General features: G+C 40.2%; 4 protein-coding genes across 8 annotated transcripts; 2 read left to right on the top strand and 2 right to left on the bottom strand.

Moving 5' to 3' along the window:
• Window positions 1–1,319: 1,319 nt before the first annotated feature.
• LOC135653228 (UDP-glycosyltransferase 82A1-like) lies at window positions 1,320–3,194 on the top strand. The gene is made up of 2 exons (XM_065174965.1): window positions 1,320–2,089; window positions 2,179–3,194. The coding sequence occupies exons 1-2, from the start codon at window positions 1,519–1,521 to the stop codon at window positions 3,144–3,146; spliced, it is 1,539 nt and encodes a 512-aa protein (XP_065031037.1). The 5' UTR covers window positions 1,320–1,518; the 3' UTR covers window positions 3,147–3,194.
• A 401-nt stretch (window positions 3,195–3,595) lies between these two features.
• On the bottom strand, window positions 3,596–8,763 carry LOC135653229 (uncharacterized). 4 transcript variants are annotated; one of them, XM_065174967.1, is made up of 4 exons: window positions 8,537–8,762; window positions 8,155–8,383; window positions 7,632–7,762; window positions 3,596–5,155 (listed from the first exon to the last, which is right to left on the bottom strand). In XM_065174967.1, exons 2-4 carry the CDS (start codon window positions 8,356–8,358, stop codon window positions 4,423–4,425), a joined length of 1,068 nt encoding a protein of 355 aa, XP_065031039.1. In that variant the 5' UTR covers window positions 8,359–8,383; window positions 8,537–8,762; the 3' UTR covers window positions 3,596–4,422. The 4 variants fall into 4 exon arrangements, with proteins under 4 accessions (XP_065031039.1, XP_065031040.1, XP_065031041.1 ...); XM_065174968.1 differs by having other exon boundaries at window positions 3,596–5,152; window positions 8,155–8,763; XM_065174969.1 differs by having other exon boundaries at window positions 3,596–5,143; window positions 8,155–8,763.
• Window positions 8,764–9,633: 870 nt separating this feature from the next.
• LOC135652079 (dihydroceramide fatty acyl 2-hydroxylase FAH1-like) lies at window positions 9,634–15,225 on the bottom strand. Of its 2 annotated transcripts, none has more exons than XM_065172733.1 (8): window positions 15,087–15,225; window positions 11,652–11,724; window positions 11,112–11,204; window positions 10,836–11,032; window positions 10,625–10,730; window positions 10,243–10,389; window positions 10,025–10,166; window positions 9,634–9,918 (listed from the first exon to the last, which is right to left on the bottom strand). In XM_065172733.1, exons 2-7 carry the CDS (start codon window positions 11,700–11,702, stop codon window positions 10,047–10,049), a joined length of 714 nt encoding a protein of 237 aa, XP_065028805.1. In that variant the 5' UTR covers window positions 11,703–11,724; window positions 15,087–15,225; the 3' UTR covers window positions 9,634–9,918; window positions 10,025–10,046. The 2 variants fall into 2 exon arrangements, with proteins under 2 accessions (XP_065028805.1, XP_065028806.1); XM_065172734.1 differs by having other exon boundaries at window positions 15,104–15,161.
• A 644-nt stretch (window positions 15,226–15,869) lies between these two features.
• On the top strand, window positions 15,870–17,658 carry LOC103971668 (ribosomal RNA-processing protein 14-C-like). The gene has a single exon (XM_009385748.3). It carries the CDS (start codon window positions 15,977–15,979, stop codon window positions 17,135–17,137), a length of 1,161 nt encoding a protein of 386 aa, XP_009384023.2. The 5' UTR covers window positions 15,870–15,976; the 3' UTR covers window positions 17,138–17,658.
• Window positions 17,659–17,949: the final 291 nt, after the last annotated feature.

Here is a 17,949-nt window from a genome sequence, read left to right as displayed (position 1 = left end):
CCTTAATAACTAACTTGTTGGCATCTTTAAAATAGAATTAATTAGAAAATTCATTATCAACCTTTATTTTTTATTTTTATTTAAAAAAATGTTTGACACTGACTTGTTAACTTTGTAAACTCAAATTACTGATTTAAAATTAAAGTTAATTATAATATACTGATCAAATCATATATTTTTGATTTTTTTCTTATTCAAACTTCGGGCTTGGATATCAATTGTGAATAATCAAACTATTAACTTTTAGTTATATTTAAAATATTTAGACTAAAGTTAATAGTAATACATCAGACTCTTATAAGTCAATCTTTTTTTTATACAATCAATCTGTGCTTGTTCTGTTCCCCCAACAAAAAAGAAAAAAAAAATATTTTGAAGATAATATCCATGAAAAACATCATACCAAGTTAACCAATATAGAACGAAGTTGCCAAGAACTACTTTCCGACCTCCACCTAAAGCTTCAAAGCTTCATCATCCACTTCTTTGAGACACATTGTTGCCATTGAAGAGAAAAGAACCAAGTTTCACATTTGCAGGCCTCACTGGTGCCAACTTGCCTACCACCACCACCTGCTACATTTCAAGTACTGACATCTTCCCAGAATGAGTTCATCATCATCAACCACTAAAACCCATCAATTCCACAACTCATGGCTCTGTTCGACAGTTTCTGCTTGCAAAAAAGATCATGCGCCTACCTCTGATACCACTGTTCACACTCAAAAGCTGGGAAAAGAGAGAGAGAGAAAGAGAGAGAGAGAGAGAGAGAGAAGCAAAAAAGGAAAGGCAAGAACTTTGCCACCAAAAAGCTATGAACCAGATTGCTTTTGATCGTAAAGAGAGGCCACACACTCTGTTTGACCTGCTGTTGCACCTCCTTTCCTCACCCCAGTGGTGCAGGTGACTCGAACATGTGCATCACGCATGGACCTCCATGGAAGCTCCTCAGCCACACTATTGCAGGAACTCACATTTGTTTGGGACAGGTCTCTTTCAGGGAGGAGTGGGGACGCTTCACCTCGTCTTATCTCCTTCGGAAGAATGGCGAAATGGATGATGATGGCAAGCTCGACAAGAACTTGCACATGCTGAATTATCTGCACCACCTCCGGAACAGAGAACAATATTCATGCCACCAATTGACTTCGATATCATAAATCAGCTGGTACGACACTGCCCCATCGTATTATAATACATGTCTGTAAATACATACCTATATATATATCGCTGCAATCGTACTCATGATTTGTCATCTGTACAGAAGAAATCAAAGTCAATCGATGCGTGCATGTATCAGAGTTGCAGGAATACTCGTTCTCTGCCTTAGGAGGGAAGTTGTTTGGGGATTTGAGCATGCTTGCCATATCATGAGGCAATGTGCTGCCGACTTAGGTATCAGCACAAAAGAAATGGAAGTCAAATCAGCAAAGTCGTGTCCAATATGGAGCCACAGCAGCTCGGAATGCTTCTTCATGGCTTTTAGCTGCACATAGAATAAGGAAGTAGAACGCTGTGATGTGGTATTGTCGTCATCTGCAAGGAACAAACCGGGTGTCGAACGCCGCTCCTGCAATTATAAATGAGAGCGAGCGCAACGGGGAAGAAGGCAACAGAAGCGAGGAGTGGGGGATGCGGCCGAGGGTTGTGCTCGTTCCCTTCCCGGCTCAGGGGCATGTGTCTCCCATGCTGGACCTCGCCCGGGTCCTCCATGCACGTGGATTCGAGGTGACGGTGGCCGCCCCGGACTTCATCCACCGGCGTCTCGCGGGCCGGGCCGATGATGGGATCCGGTTCGCTTCTGTTTCCAGTGGCCTCATGGCGGACGACGGCGCGGCGCCTCTGGACTTCGCGGCCATCGAGCGGGCCATGGAGAGCCACATGCCCGCGCATCTCGAGCGCCTGCTGTCGCCGCCGGACGCCGAGGCCATCGCTTGCGTGGTGGTGGACCTGGTGGCCTCGTGGGCGATTCCGGTCGCGCGGCGGTGCGGCCTCCCGGTCGCCGGGTTCTGGACGGCGATGCTGGCCACCTACCGCGTCATCTCCGCCATTCCGGAGCTCATTCGCAGGGGTTTCATCTCCGAATTCGGTACGACCACTACGTTCTCCTGCGTAATGATACTGTGGTTACGATGTCGACCATGCACTAATGCTCGTCTTCTTTGCCGTTGATGGTAGGTAGTCCGCTGTCGCATCAGCCTCGGTGCCAACATGACGGGCAAGAGCAGGCGGCGCAAGAGCTGACGTTGGAAGGGCAGGCGAAGCTTAGCGCGAGCGACCTGCCATGGCTGGTGGGCAATCCTGCTTCCCAGAGGTCGAGATTCGCATTCTGGCTTCGAGTCATCGAGCGAGCGAAATCTGTCCGATGGCTGTTGGTCAACTCCTTCCCCGAGGAAGGCGGTCGCCGTGGAGACCATCATCCCCCGCTTCCAAGCTCGCAACCGCAAGAACACGACGCGCCGCGGACGCTCCCCGTCGGCCCACTGGAAGCACACGGCGGCGACGAGAAGACGCGCGGCAACTCCCGGTGCAACCTGAGCATGTGGGACGAAGACCAGAGCTGCCTGGAGTGGCTGGAGAAGCACCCGCCGAACTCGGTCGTGTACGCGTCCTTCGGGAGCTGGGTGGCGCCGATCTCGCCGGAGAAGATCGCGGAGTTCGCGCTGGGGCTGGAGGCTGCGGCGCAGCCGTTCCTGTGGGTGCTCAAGGACGAGAAGCCATGGCGGGCCGGTCTCCCCCGCGGGTTCCTGGATCGAGTCGCGGGCTACGGCAAGGTGGTGGCGTGGGCGCCGCAGGAGGAGGTGCTGAGGAGCCCCGCCATCGGATGCTACCTCACGCACTGCGGGTGGAACTCGACGTTGGAGGCCATACGACACGAGAAGAGGCTGTTGTGCTACCCCATCGCCGGCGACCAGTTCGTTAATGCCGTCTACATCGTGAAGGTGTGGGGAATAGGGATCAAACTTGATGGCTGTAATCGACATGCCATAGAGAATGGCATCGGGAGGATCATGACAGGTGACGAGGGAGCAAAGGCACAAGCAAGTGTGCTGCAGCTGAAGAAGAGAGTTATGGGGGAGGAAGGGAGCTCTGCAGCCGTTGCAAGCCTCCAATGCTTTATAGATACGATCAAGAAAAGCATGTAATAATTGGATCAGCTTGTTTATATCAACTGTGTACTGCTCTTGCTTTCACCGGGTCAAATTGCACCAGGTTTTGCTGCAGCCACAAGCTCATCAATCGAACATTGTTTGATTCTTCATCATCATCAGCTTCCTCTCTCTCTCTCTCTCTCTCTCTCTCTCTCTCTCTCTCTCTCAAGATTTGAGCTGCAAAGTGAAAAGTGAAGTTCAAGACTATCTGGTCAACGACACCAACAGTGTGGGGAGTAAGTTCTTCTCCAAAATATAATAAGAAGATTGCATAATTTTATGAGACTAGATTTGGTAGATGCATATGTTGATTGATATATATGATGCATACTTTCTTCTAAACATCAATGTATATGTTGATTGGATTTCAGCAAAACTAGAGTTTCAAGTCCAGAGGTCATGCATGAAATATAAAGTTCATTTGCTTGTTTACTTGAGGAAAATAGAGCCAAATATAAAGATCATTTGTATAGAAATATCAGGAAGAATTTTCCAGGACACAAGTAATTGTGTTGAAGTCTGACATAAATGTATTCATGCATTACAACACTTACTTGGACCAATGGGTCAGCTTCAAAGTCAAAACTCCAATTTCTTCTCCAGACTCACTATCTGCATTTAAGTTTCTTCTTCTCCTCACATTATGTCAAACTGTTAATTGCACTCCAGACTAAAAATTAGTCAACAGATAGCTTGAATTTGTTGAGGTCAAACAGCCAGAGAGATCTTTGTGCATGTTCTAAACCAAATTCCAAGATAACAGGGGCTGATTTGATGATAACTGAAGAGAATATCACTTCACTTCAGAGCATCCAGAAACATCAGGAACAAAGCTACAGAACAGGATCATCATGTTCCACATTCCTGCCAAAAACATATGCCTCCAAGAAAAAACATGGCTCAGTCTAGAAATAATGTCTATTTCATAGCAATTGTTAGGAAAGAAAAACATAAAACATCTGATATACCCTCTTCAAGTACATGCTTATACAAAAGAATAGCTCTGGCAATACTCTGGCAATACTCTAGCAAACAATATATGAATGTTGATAAGGATGACCACAAAGAATTGCAGCTAGTAAATATCCAGCCCCGACATCAAACCTAAGAGTGCAACCTCGACGAGTGCAGCTTCCTTTGCTTCATTTACCCTGTATGCCTACTACAAAAGCCTTGCTTTTATTGAAGGTCTGCAGATAGAACTTGATCTGCTGCCAGGTTAGATGATGGTTATACTGATAAGATTGAACTAAACTAAAGAAACAAAACATTAATCAAGAGCAGCTTTGTTCTTCCGTACAATTATCGGCTTTGGCAAGCCATCGAATAGTGGCCTAGCAAGAAGTTCAGGATTCAAAGTCCATGTGCTAGTTAGCCAGATGGACGAGTGGTTCTCTGAGTCCTGCAAGCTTGATGTGCTCGATGATTTCCTAACTGAAACGAACCCATCAGCCATGACAGAGTCTCCATGAGGACTAGCTTTTGGATGACCCATATCCATATCGGTGCGGCTCCCCAGTTTTGGTCTCATTGCTAGGCCTTTTCCTTTCCTTACAGAGATTAAATCACTACTATTATCCTCCAACAACAATTCTGTAGCACCTAAAGATGGGCTTGCATCATTCTTTTGACGCCTCCGGATAGGTTTCTCGCTCTCATTGTTCTCTGCAGTCTCTAAAATATTTTTTCCCTTTGTGATCTCGCCATTTCCCGGTGGAAAGCCATTAGCCAAACATATAGATTTCCGATGCCGACCTGGAAGTGGGTCAGAAAACGGTGGCTCTTTAAGTGCATCAGCCAAGCAGCAACCTTTTCTATACACTGCCATCTCTGTCTCTGCAGTATCTGCACCCTTTTTAGGTGGTGTGAGACCATAGTATGCTTGTAAGCTGCTCATTGCTGAGGAAACCTTACTTGGAGGGGTTTTCAGCTCGAGCGAATGGAACAAATCCAACACATTATTACTAGGCCGATGCGGTGAAGTATGTTGTCTGGAATAACTTCTAGCATATCAAGACAAACAATATAAAATTAAAATTTAAAAACACACAAATATATAAGGTCCTTCATGATACATGCATTTGATAGATGCTTATTGGAAAATTTGTAAGGAAGCAATGAACCAATGTGGATGCCTTTTGCCAATATGGATATGAGACTAGTAATGCATACGGCCTTATTATTGCAAGCTCAAACACTCAACATCCAAGTTGTTGAGTAGCAACCTTACTGTGACACTAAATCAAGCTAAAAACAAAGACGAACAAGATGTTCATGGTATGAGCAAGGTGCAAAACTAATGATCAATTACTTCTATTAGACATATCTTATATCAAACAGGATTTCATCAGCGATACTGTGAAGGAATTAAAATAATAAAAGATGATCTAAGACCAAGCAATTATATGACATGCTATGCGATAACATTGAAAAATAAATACACCAGGATTTCATCAGTGATACTATGAAGGAATTAAAATAATAAAAGAAGATCTAAGACCATGCAATTATATGACATATTATGCAACAGCATGATATATCACACGATATATAACTACATTGAAAAATAAATAACATATTAAAGACCTCCACGATCATAAATATTAGTAGACACTCTGGTGCACCTTATTAATGAGTTACCATGTCAGTCTCATAAGTCACCATCAGTTATCCAAGCTAATAAGAAATTAAGTGGAGGCACCAAGTGAATTAAGGCACTTTTTTGAGATATAGTTCAGCGGACAACTCTAATTTTTAATCAACTCCAGCAAAAGTTTAGACATCAAAAACAATTTCTTTAAGAAAAAGAAGAGCAGTTGAACTTTACAAAATGAAAGTGGAATTTAAGGGCAACCTAGTGCATGAGGCTCCGGCAAACATATGGTCTAGGAGGGTCAATATGCATAGTTTTACCCCTGCAAGTAACCATAAATATCTTTAATATATTTTAAAAGTTAGCATTTTTTGCATGGGAGTCCATAAGAAAAACAATTTGCAATCCACCAGGAGAAGATCACTTGTGACAATTTGGTCACTATATAAATACAATCAGAGGTATACTTTATCAGAAGTGGAGGTTATCAATGATGATGAATTCTTAAAAGACAGACAAAGATGTGAAAATGCTATATTTACAGATATCAAATAAACAAAGTGAACAGACACAATAAATGGACAGAGAAGAGAGACAGACACACTTCAGACAAATGAAAAAGTGATCTGGGAGAAATTAGGTGGAAAAATAATAAAGACACAGAAGGGACACAGAAGGATGCAAGAGTTATATTTCCCAGAGAAAGGTAAAAACAGGAGAAATTAGATTCATTAGCATCTCTTTAGATGCATGTATGAAACTACTGGAACATTGAAAGATGTAGTTGCTACACCAAAAAAAAAGCAAGCAAGAAATAACCTATTCACCCATGAAAATAAGGAACATTGAAACAAAAGCTGGAAGTGAATCAGGGCATATGATCACAATGTATGTTTGCTATTCTCTTTTTCCTTTTTTCAGTGCGGCAAATGTGAGGTTACATTTGAACAGGTTGACCAATTTCTAATTTACTTTAACATAAAATTTATTAGAGTTGCACAAACAAGCAATATTGTGAAAAGCATGCACTACTAACAGAGAAGTGGACTGTTTATGGTGGATTGGAAACTGCAGGTGCCATGAGCCCAAAGCAGACTGCAAGCATTAAAATATATTGCCTACATGAATTCCCAAGCTTAGTATTACAATCGGGAGAGATTTTCCTGAATCTTAAGCTCTTTAAAATCCATGACCCATGTGCGGATTCAAGGCCATAAAAGCTATTAGCCTAAGGAGAGATTCAACAAAAGTGGGAAAAGTTAAATAGCACAAAAGGAGTTCAAGAATATGAAGTGAGGTTGAGTTCAAGTTTGAGGGAAGGGAGATAGATTGATGTGGAGTTGTGTCTGTTTTCTAATTCAGGATACCATGAAAGATATGACTAAACCTGATGCAACTTAAATTCAAACCTAAATTTTTTTAACTAGACCCAAGTTAAACCCTTCAAATACTGCATGCCTCTTAACCTGTTGAGATTTTTGGTTTTTCACTAAGGATTTGATTATCAATTAGAAATTCTAGTCAGAATATATAAATGTATCATAGATAACAGTTAAAAACTGATGTAAGGAAAGATTCAATTATGCAGTGCATCAAAAACAAGTTGCTTTACAGCTTCACTCACCGAAATGGAAGAGCAGAAGGGAGTATTACTCCCCAATTCAGGCCACATAAATAATCAAGGACTTCTACATAACAGTTATCATGATTCAAGAACTAACTTCATAAACTAAGTAGAAAGGAAAACATACGCATGCCATGCAACAAATGGATTATGTACATAAATTGTCAACCATGGTAACAGGCTTCAAACAGCATTCATCTTGTGCCAACAAATCAGCTGAAAATAAATACATCTTAAAAATAGACAAGAGAAAAGAAATTACCCATTAGCAAATGAACCATTTGAAAGACAAGGTGATGGAGGATGCCTCCCCGGTAGAGGAATCTGCAATGTTTTACGAGCAAACATCTGAATATCTGTTGTCAAGCCATTCAGTCGCTTGATGTCTGCTACCTAAAACATCAAAAACACAATTTTCTGCATATCAGTACCAAATTGCGATAGAAAGGAATACATGTTTTGCTCTATACAAACTATCCAAACATTTAGTGATAAAAATTACTGGTAATGGTGACAATACTATTTTGGAAAATAAATTATCGCTTAGCAGTGAATATACATTATTTTGATCAAAACTCCATGATATCGGCGGCCATCGATCAGTTCTCTTTTCACAACCTCACTAGTGTTTAGGCTCATTTAATTAAATTGCTGTCTACAGCAAGTAGAAAATGTAAACATCTCCGATCTGACAAATACCACTATACATATAGCAAAACAATGACAATCTTCTTAACACTTTCTAGAGTGTAAAGATAAAGAACTAAGCACTGGCTGCTAAGTACCTCGACGCCATACTTTATGGCAACACCAGGAAGCGTGTCCATCTTCGACACGCGATGCTCGATATAGTTAACTCTGGGAAGGGAATCTGAAGAAGACGACGAAGCTAAAGAAGTCGCGGACGAGGATATGGGGATCGTAGCAGCCGTATCCAGCAAATCATCCGAGAAGAGGTGAGAGGTCCTTCGGACCCGATCTGCCTGCATCTCCGGACGCTTCGATCACCCGTCCCTGTTCCCAATGACTCCGAGAAGGCTTCAGATGTCCCGAAAAGGGAGCTTTTTATCATCAGACAACCTCAAAGCTTTCGCTTTCTCGATCAATCGCCACTTCCACGACCAGGCCTCACAAAATCCAGATTTGGGGATTCGCAAGCAAAATTACCTAGATCAGCGGATCCGACGCTCGGGAACTGGACTTTGACAACGATCTGACTGGAGCATTAGTAATTCGTCGATTCCATGTCCAGGCGGCAGGAAATCGAGGCGTCGGAGCCTCCGAACTCTGCGTGCGTGCGTGCGTGTGTGTGTGAGAGAGAGAGAGAGAGTGAGTGAGAGAGAGAGAGACGGAGCCGACGCGAGAAGGGGGGAAACGTCGGCTAAAACGCTCACGGGTACCGCGGCGGTTTTAATCCTCGATGGGTGGCTGAATCACCGGGGAAGCGTTTCCTGGCTGACTGGACTCTCAGGGACCAAAAGCGAGGGTGCCGCGTTTGCGGGTCCCACCAAAGCGATGGGGCGGACAAACGCATTGTGTATTAGATAAAGCTTGTAGTTAAAGATAGATAACGATCGGATTAAATTGTGTTAATTACTATCAAATTAAATGATTAGCACTAAAAATATTATCATCAAGAGAATTTAATATTGGAAAAGATGCATGTCTTTGTCACGTAAACTACCGGTAATAATGAGATCATGTAATTTGACTAAAAACTCACGTAAGCAGTAAATTTAATGACACATCTACGTATAATTTACATAGGGAAAAAGATTAATTTGCATGGATACTTGTACAGCATGCATATAGCATTTCTTCTCTCTCTTTGTACCGACATTTGATACACTGAGATCAACTTTTATGAACACACAACATTGGCTTGAAAGAGGCTCCTATGATAATAACACAGCTCAGTGAACAATGTTTGATGCTACAGAGTGATTGCCAGTGTTGAAAAAAGGCAATCAAATCACAACACTGATTGAGCATTTTTCAATGTTTGTGCAGAACATTGACACCTCCATTTCATGAAGAAAATTTATGTTAATCTATAACAAGCACATCGATTATAAATGGTTTTGACTTAGATATTTTGATCAAATGATCTCAAAATAAACTTTTCAAATCAGAGAAGACATCACTCGCACTTGTATCAAATTTAAGGGATTAATTACCTCATTGAGTGAACGTGATACATCATCTATGTAGAAAAGGAATGAACAATAAGCAGAAAATTTATAGAACAAAATTTCAGCGAAGAGTAGCATCAAGGAAGAAATTTTGTTACTAGCTTTGTCGCAATTGTCTCTGACTGAGATGGTTGATAGAAACCTGCAAACTACAATGAGGCAATTGTACACCTGATGAATTAGACTAGAAAATGTAGTGTTGAAGCCTAATAGACAGAGTATAGTGTTGAAGACAAGAATAGGTGGATGTCTTGATCACATAAATACTCTCCATTGTAAGAACGAAAAGAAGCATCGTTTATATGGACGTTTGGAGAAGGATCAAATGAGACACACCCAGCCAAATATTATAAAAATCTGCAAGGTCAGAAGGTAAACTAGTTTTAGAAGAAATAATCGATGATAAGAACCCCAGTGATGATGATATACAAGTCTAAAGCAGCATGAGGTTCTGGAACTGGACCTTCCTCGGTGGTGCGAAATAATCAATTGCTTTGAGAAGAGGATTTTGATGGGGGCAATGTGCCAAAGACAATGTCCCAGAGTGAAGAAGTTATTCCAAACCCCTTGTTTTGAATTCTGAAGTGATGGTTCAGATGGTATCGCTGGAATGTGCACAAGGAGGTGTTTGTTAGAACAATGAAAACAAGTAATTGCTCTTTTAGATATTCTCATTCTCACCTTCAGATTCTTAGCTGGCTCTTTGGATGGTTGTCCATGGTGCAGGTAGTAGTGAGTGCAGTCATATATAACATAACCCAATAGGCCACCTCCGAACAAGGCAGGAGCAGATGATGGAGTGGCAATTAGTTTAACCAGATTCCAGAACTAGAAACATATTACGATACCTATTAGCTCTCAATACATGATAGACCCTGGCTAGTAATTTCAAAAAGTAAAAATTATTGTAACAATATCAGATCCTAGATTCTAACCTAAATGGTTAAGAGCATTAGAGTGCACATCAAGAGATGTCTGCTTCAGATTGAAAAGCATACACATGCCATGTCCATGAATACGGAAATAATAAAAGCAGATATTTTGAGATTCTTAGTAGCCTTACTGGTACACATAAGATAGCTGCGGCAGCAGGGGGAAAGACTAGCCGTAGTCCATCCATGGGATGTTTGTGATGGCAACCATGAAGAAGGTAATGAGCAGTGTTTCCCCTGTAACATTGTCGCCATAGATAAGTTTAACATGCAACTGGATTTCACTTTACTTCGACTAAAAGGTGCAATTCTTACACAAAGACCAAAGAAATGGTCACCTACCAATAACTCTTAGTTTTGATGTGAAAAAGGAAGCGATGCAAAGTATATTCGATCAAGGTCCACAGAAATATTCCAGCGGCTGCCATCAGAGCTAACCGAGGGAGTGTATTGCCCCTTTGGATAGACATGCTCAGGCACCAACAAACAACTGGCAGCCATATTGTTGGAACCGCCCACCATACCGTTCGCGTTAAGAACTGATAAACACAAAAGCATGCAATTACAAATATATCAAACAAATTATCTGTGCTGGCTAAGGTACCACCGATGCATTACCTCCAAGAAGTCATTTGCGAAAAATCGTGGGCCTTCCTTGCTAACTATAGGCTGGTGAACCCATTCTTGGTAAGCTTCTCCAAGATGACCCACCTCAAATAAATTGGAACAGTTTAGTTGATGAGCAGTTGACACCAGCAAATACAAAGTTACAAAATTATGTAACAGTAAATGCAAAGTAACAACATATACTTTATGAATGAGTTTAAGCAGAAAACATTGGCGTGAAGCTTTGCAACCTAGGGAAGAGAAATATGGGGCGAAATTAAAAAGTTTCAAGATCCATATCAAATATAAGACCGAAAAAAACATTAGCTGCTATTGGCTTACTGGTTAACGCCATATATCTACTTAGGATATTGTTCTTCTTCAACTGACTAGTAAATTAACAAATCAAACAATGCTTAAGTTTTGTAGTTAGCTCATTCTCACTTTAATTAATATGTATTAAGCAGAACTAACAGCAGGCAAGCAAAGAAGAATCTACGTCTCACATATGATGGTATAAAATGGAAACCAAGAAAAAAATCTGACATGCACCTGAAATACGAGAGGCTTATTCAAGTTGACAGTGAACTCCTGCGAGACCATTTGGATGATGCTTTATATTTCACTGTAAACATGCATATAAGAAGTTATCATCGGATAAAATAAGCAGAATGAAGAAATTCATGAAAATAATATGCCAAAAAGTTAAATGGAAGATATATGAAGAAAAATGTCACATAAGACAATGAACTTGTTAGAACATGAACCAATAATATTTTAAATAAATAAAAAAGTGATTAAAAAAATCAGAATCATATTTGATGTTGTCGTAGTGCAAAAAATCTCGCCCTCATATAGGATGGTGTTGAGAAGATAGGATCAGGAAAACCTTTTCGTGAGTCGAAGGATGATAGAATGAAGAGAAAAGAGGAAAAGAATTTCTGATGACAGGAAAGATCTGTATCATTGGGGTCCTTCGTGATCCAAATGCTCAAACATATATTGCATGTTGAAAAAGTACATCAATAAGAAAAAGGAAGAAGGAAAGGAAAGAAAAAATGAAAAAAGAAATGATAGAAGGAGTCAATGAATATTTTAGATTTTTTTCTTTAATATATATTTGGACCCAACCATAAAATCTAAAATGATGTGGATGAAACTCTAAATTTGTCTTTTATAAACCAGACCTTTTAAGTAAGAACAGGAAACAGGATTCAGGTATGATACCTGGAATCAGATGTATGTTTTAGAACAGCAACCAGCATATACCAATATAAAGGATCAAGTATTTGACTTAAGACAGGAAATAACAAATAAATATTCAAGTAACTAATTAAACAGAAACCAGAATTGATTTAAAATTATATTATAGGTTTGTAAATCGGATAAATAACACGAGTGTTTATAACACTGTTTTCTTAAATAATTTTATAACAGAAAGTATTAAAGACAAAACAGGAAATAATGTTTTTTAATTCAAAAAATCCAAGGTTCCCCTTTATAATTTAGAAATTTGGATATTTTTAAATTCACATAATATGAACTTAGATCCGAAATATATATCTGTTTCCTTTTATTTCAACAAACAGCTTTGAATTTCAAATTTTCAAGACTTAAAATTCTATTTTTACAATAATTTCGGAGTTTAAATTTTCATAAGAAAAGGAAATTTCCCAAAATTTATAATTTGGAGGTCTTCAAAATATCATTTAAAAATTAACTAAATATCCAAGTTAGTATAGTAAAGTTAAATAGAACAAGATATCTTGTATTTGACTTTTGGAATAATTTCTAAACCAGAATTACCAAAAAATAGTAAAATTCATGATCATTACTAAAAATGTAAAATAAATTTTTGGGTTTCTCTTGTCAGTTTATGAATGAATTTTTTTTAATTTGTTTAACTAAATGTATAAACAATTATCAAAGTGTGTTTCATACAAACCTAATAACTATTACAAAATCTAACAATTAGCAGAATATTAACAAATGAATATCTGTAAATTGCAATGCAAATTAATAACAAAATCTATAAAACAATGCACAATTTCGTTATAAACTAATCCAATTTTTTAATGATAATACATCAATTAGCTAATCAATCAAATATAATGATAATCTTTGCAATTAAATTTTAATTGAGAGTTAGTTCCTTGTGAGATTCTTAATTAAAATCTGGTATACAGATTTACTTTAGATTGTTAGAACATAAACCAATAATATTTTAAATAAATAAAAGAAAATTAAAGAAAAGAAACTCAGAATCACGTTTAACGTTATCCTAATGCAAACCTCACCCTCGTGAAATGCCATTAAGAAGATTCAAAATAAGATTGGGAAGCCCTTCCCATTAAGAAGAAGATGCCTTATGATATGACCAGGAATGCGCATTCAATGAGGAAAATTAGAAAAGATATTTTGGCAGATCTAAATAAATGAATGTTATGGGTCCTTCGTAAAATCAGAAAAGATATTTCGGAAAATCCAAGTAAATGAACATTGAAAATGTAAATATTGATAACATAAAAGAGAGAAAAAGAAGTTAAGGATGGGAAAAACAAAAAGCAAATTATGGAAAGAGTAAAAAAAAAATTCAGATATTTTCCATTACTCAATCCTAACACAACTCATTGCAACCACAGCACTTGCATGTAACACTTTTTCTGTTTGAGGGAAAAGGATCTTGAATCTCAAGAGCTAGGAGAGGAACAAGGCAGGAAATGACCAAAGACTCCCTGGAATGTAGCACATCCTCCAGTTGTTTGGTCAAACCTTCAGTCTAACAAGATAGATGATACAATTCAGGACTCCATATAACACCTACATGTGGCTAAGAAATCAAACTTGAGAAACCACACATCCTCCAATTGTTTGGTCAAAACAACTGGTATAACAAGATAGATGATATAACTCAAGACTCCATAGAACACCATGATGTCGCCAAGCAATCAAATTTGAGAAACTGCACATCATCCAATTGTTTGGTCAAAACCATCAGTCTAACAAGATAGATGATACATCTCAGGGATTATATAGAACACCTTGATGTGGCAAAGAAATCAAATTTGAGAACAATAATTTACTTGTGAAACAAAGTACTGGACAAGTAACTTGCTTTAATGAGTCAGCAAGTGGCAGGTGAAATGCTAATGCAATTATTAAACTCATAATATTCACTCTCATAAAAGATGATCTGGAAAAAGAGGCGAGAAAAAACACCATCTTACATCAAACCATATTAAGCTCTAAAGCTAATATCTACACTTGTAACTTATAATTTGACTCAAAGCTAGATTATAAATTTACTACATCTAACATTTAACTGGGAAGTTCTTACAGGTTTCTTCAGTAAACAAAATTCCTTGTTACTGATCTAGGCTCAGATTGTCCAAATCTATCATGTCTCTGTCTATATACAAACTAAATCAACTAAATTTTAGTACAGAGACACACATACATATGCACACAGTACACGCTCGCACATACATACCATTGCTGTTATCGATCTAGATTCAGCATGTCCAAATATATTATGTCTCTGATAATAATACAAATAGATAGCATTCTATATTAACTAAATCTTGATATGGACAATGCAAGAGAAACTAAATCCTCAGTTCTCTTTGTAACACAAAATGATTGGTACAAAGAAAACAAGACAAGATACTCGGCATATTTAGGTAATCACTTTCACAAACCAAACATACTCAAGAAATAAACAAGCACAACGAGCATTTTTCCCCCAAAAAAATAAAAGGAAAGTATGCAACAAACATATAGTACAAAAAGAAGTGATTTTTAGACGAAGCAGGCCTGAAGATTCAAGACACCCCGAAGAAAAACAAATCTAAAAAGCGACAGAGCATCTCATCTCCCAAACAATGTGGCCATTGGTGTCTCATCCAAAACCAGATCGGAAACCAAGAACCACTAAGACAAGAACAGATCAGTAAAAAATGCCCGAAATTGAAAGAAAAGAAGAAGTACCGAACGCAGTGACGGACCCAAGAGGTCGCCTCCCCGGCTCTTCTCCTCGCGTCGCCCGTCGAACGAGAGAGCGAGAGCGGATATCTTTTCTTAGTTATTCACTCCATATATGGTCCGATCGACACCGTCAACTCAAACGGAATCTCCAAACAGAATCGAACATTGATATCAGCAAATCCGGACTCATTGATTGAACCGATAATTCAATCTTAATACGAACAAATAAAATGTATTTATAATAAATAAAAAGTTAAAAGTCTTGATTCGGACAGATTCAAATTAATCAATCACAAAACAGCTGGAAGTCACTATCACGAGGCCGTCACCGTCAGTCACCGTTATCGCCTTCGCCGGTATAAACAGCAAACGGACGTCGATTTGAGAGCCGTATCGGCGCGTCTTCTGCACGCTGTGGTACGGTGACAGCGGAGCAGACTCCGTGATGCCTTTGTTATCGGATCCCGTACCGGATCCGACACGTAGAACCGGGTGTGAACCCGTAGATCTCTTTGCATATGTATACAATAGCTATAAAGTGTCTTATATGAGCATCCGCAATTGTCTGCAGTCGTAATGAGCAATCAACCTAACGGGTGGGACTTTAGGCTTAATGGATTGTGGATAGGTCAGATCCGGTTCTATTCGTTGGAGTCCGTGGTCGGACTCGAGTCACGCACAAACCAAATTGATGTCGAATCGGATTGTTCAATCCGATTCCGACCCGGTATTGAAGGATCCGATCAGACCCGATCTTTTCCGTGTTTGCCCTCGTTACGAAACCCCACCCCTAACATACTTGAGTTCCTTTCTCTCCTCCCACCGCCGCCGCCTTCCTCTCTCTCTCTCTCTCTCGCTGTCTCCCCCTTCGGTGGCGTCTACGGAGCTTGACGATGAAGAGAAAGGTCGGCCGCCAAGAGATGTCGTCGGCGTCAGTGGTCGCCGTCGGATCCTCCATTGACGGCGGCGTCGATCTGAAAACCCTAATTCACGGTCATTCTCTCTTCTTCGACCGCCTTGTGGAGCTCATCCCTGCCCGTTTCTACCTCCCCGTGGATGACGACAAGCCCTGGTTCCAGGGCCTATCCAAGGCTGCCAAGGCCGCCGTTAAGGCCGAGTCCCGCGACAACCTCAAGGAGGCCCGCCGCGTACGACTCGACCCTGCCCAGTCCTCCACTACCCTCGATCTCCTCAAGAGGAGCATCGAGGCCGAGAAATCGGCTGCCGATACTAGCGACGAGGAGGAGGATGACGAGGGCGAGGAGGACGAGGACGAGGATGAGGATGAGATCGGAAGCGAGAGCATGACCGAGGTCGAGAATCCCGTTCCCGTGATCTCCGACAACCGATCCGTCACGTACGAGGAGCTCCGGCAGCGGCTTCACCGCCGGATCGAGGAGCTCAGGTCCGGCAGGAACACTCGGCCTCTTTTAATCAAGAACAGGCCTGATAAGAGGGAGAAGAAGAAGAACCGAAATAAGAAGAAGAACAAGGAAGAGGATGCTTCCACTTCCCAGGGAAAACGAAAGAGAGACGAGAATGAGACCAGGGAGAAGGGGAAGAAGAAGAAGAGTGAGAAGGCAGAGAGACACAGAGGAGATGGTGTCGCTCCCGATATCTCCTTTGGGCAGGTCAAGATTGGTGGTGAGGATGAGCATAGGAGCAAAAGGAGGAAGCTTTCTAAGCTGCAGGAGTTGGAGAGGGCGAAGAAGCTGCAGGATTCAAAGAAGGATCCAGAGAAGGGGCTGATGGTCTCCAAGAAGCATTCTTGGAAAGCTGCTGTAAGCAGAGCTGCAGGCATGAAGGTACACGATGACCCAAAACTGTTGAAGGAGAGCATGAAGAAGGAGAAGAAGAGGCAGCAGAAACATGCTGAGAAGTGGGAAGAGAGGATCAAGAACACTGAAAATATTAGAGCAGAGAAGCAGAAGACGAGGGCAGAGAATATAAAAGAGAGAATCAAGCAGAAAAAGATGAGGCGGATCGAGAAGAGGGAGAAAAAGCTAATGCGCCCAGGTTTTGAGGGGCGCAAAGAAGGATATATCAATGAATGAGATCTTTGGCTCTAGGAACTATCCAAGGTTTCCAAGGTTAAAGAATATGAGGTAATGGAGACCTTTTTAGTCCTGTTTATCTCTTCTAGGGTTTAAACAATCTGTCAACTTGATCATCTAGCAGTATATGTTTATTACTAATGCAAGCTCAGAGTAATCGTTGTTACTAGCCAAATCAATTCAGCATTTACATAGTGCAACAAAAAGAAGAAAAGAACTTCATTAATTCTCTACAGGCATTGGCCTTAATTTTGATGTGAAGAAACGCCAAATGGAAGTCATGTTAATTCTGTCTTCCAAATGCCAAAAAAAGTGTCAGATGCCCTACAGGCACAAGACTACTATTATTAGAGGGTCTACTATTATTACAGTTTCTTGTGTAAGCTGATGATCAATTGCTAGAGCTGATAGAGATATTTGATTTCTTATGACTCTGTATTCATGAATATCCATTGGATGCTGAACTACTTTAGTACTGTTGCAGTTTTTGCTAATAGACCATGGTGTCCCTGATTATTGTATACTTCAGCTTCTGAAACTTGACAACAGGTTACTTGCTGCATATTGTGGTTAGTTTTTTTATCATGATCATGAAGTTGTAGTAGACTGAGTAAAGTTCAGAATGTTTGTGACTGTAAACTTGTGTTTGATGTATTGATAATCAATGAATGAAGGTAAGTTATTGTTCTTGTGACAAGTGATCAAACAGTTTGATGTGTCATTACTTCCAGTCTGAAATAGTTTGATAGGACATTCAAAATACACCAAAATATTGGCTTTCTGGTGTATATGTTAGATTGACATCCATTTGT

This window comes from Musa acuminata, chromosome BXJ3-11, assembly GCF_036884655.1.
Source record: "Musa acuminata AAA Group cultivar baxijiao chromosome BXJ3-11, Cavendish_Baxijiao_AAA, whole genome shotgun sequence".
NCBI lineage: Eukaryota > Viridiplantae > Streptophyta > Magnoliopsida > Zingiberales > Musaceae > Musa > Musa acuminata.
Note: the sequence above shows the minus strand (reverse complement) of the source record. Positions and strands in the feature narration are given on the sequence as shown.

Coding starts and splice junctions, on each gene's coding strand:
- LOC135653228 (XM_065174965.1), top strand. CDS start 1,519: ATGTGGTATTGTCGTCATCTGCAAGGAACAAACCGGGTGTCGAACGCC. Junction 2,090..2,178: donor GGGTTTCATCTCCGAATTCG/GTACGACCACTA, acceptor CGTTGATGGTAG/GTAGTCCGCTGTCGCATCAG.
- LOC103971668 (XM_009385748.3), top strand. CDS start 15,977: ATGAAGAGAAAGGTCGGCCGCCAAGAGATGTCGTCGGCGTCAGTGGTC.
- LOC135653229 (XM_065174967.1), bottom strand. CDS start 8,358: ATGCAGGCAGATCGGGTCCGAAGGACCTCTCACCTCTTCTCGGATGAT. Junction 7,763..8,154: donor CCATAAAGTATGGCGTCGAG/GTACTTAGCAGC, acceptor TTGATGTTTTAG/GTAGCAGACATCAAGCGACT. Junction 5,156..7,631: donor AATGGTTCATTTGCTAATGG/GTAATTTCTTTT, acceptor TTGATATGCTAG/AAGTTATTCCAGACAACATA.
- LOC135652079 (XM_065172733.1), bottom strand. CDS start 11,702: ATGGTCTCGCAGGAGTTCACTGTCAACTTGAATAAGCCTCTCGTATTT. Junction 10,731..10,835: donor ATCAAAACTAAGAGTTATTG/GTAGGTGACCAT, acceptor ACAATGTTACAG/GGGAAACACTGCTCATTACC. Junction 10,390..10,624: donor CAGCTATCTTATGTGTACCA/GTAAGGCTACTA, acceptor ATATGTTTCTAG/TTCTGGAATCTGGTTAAACT.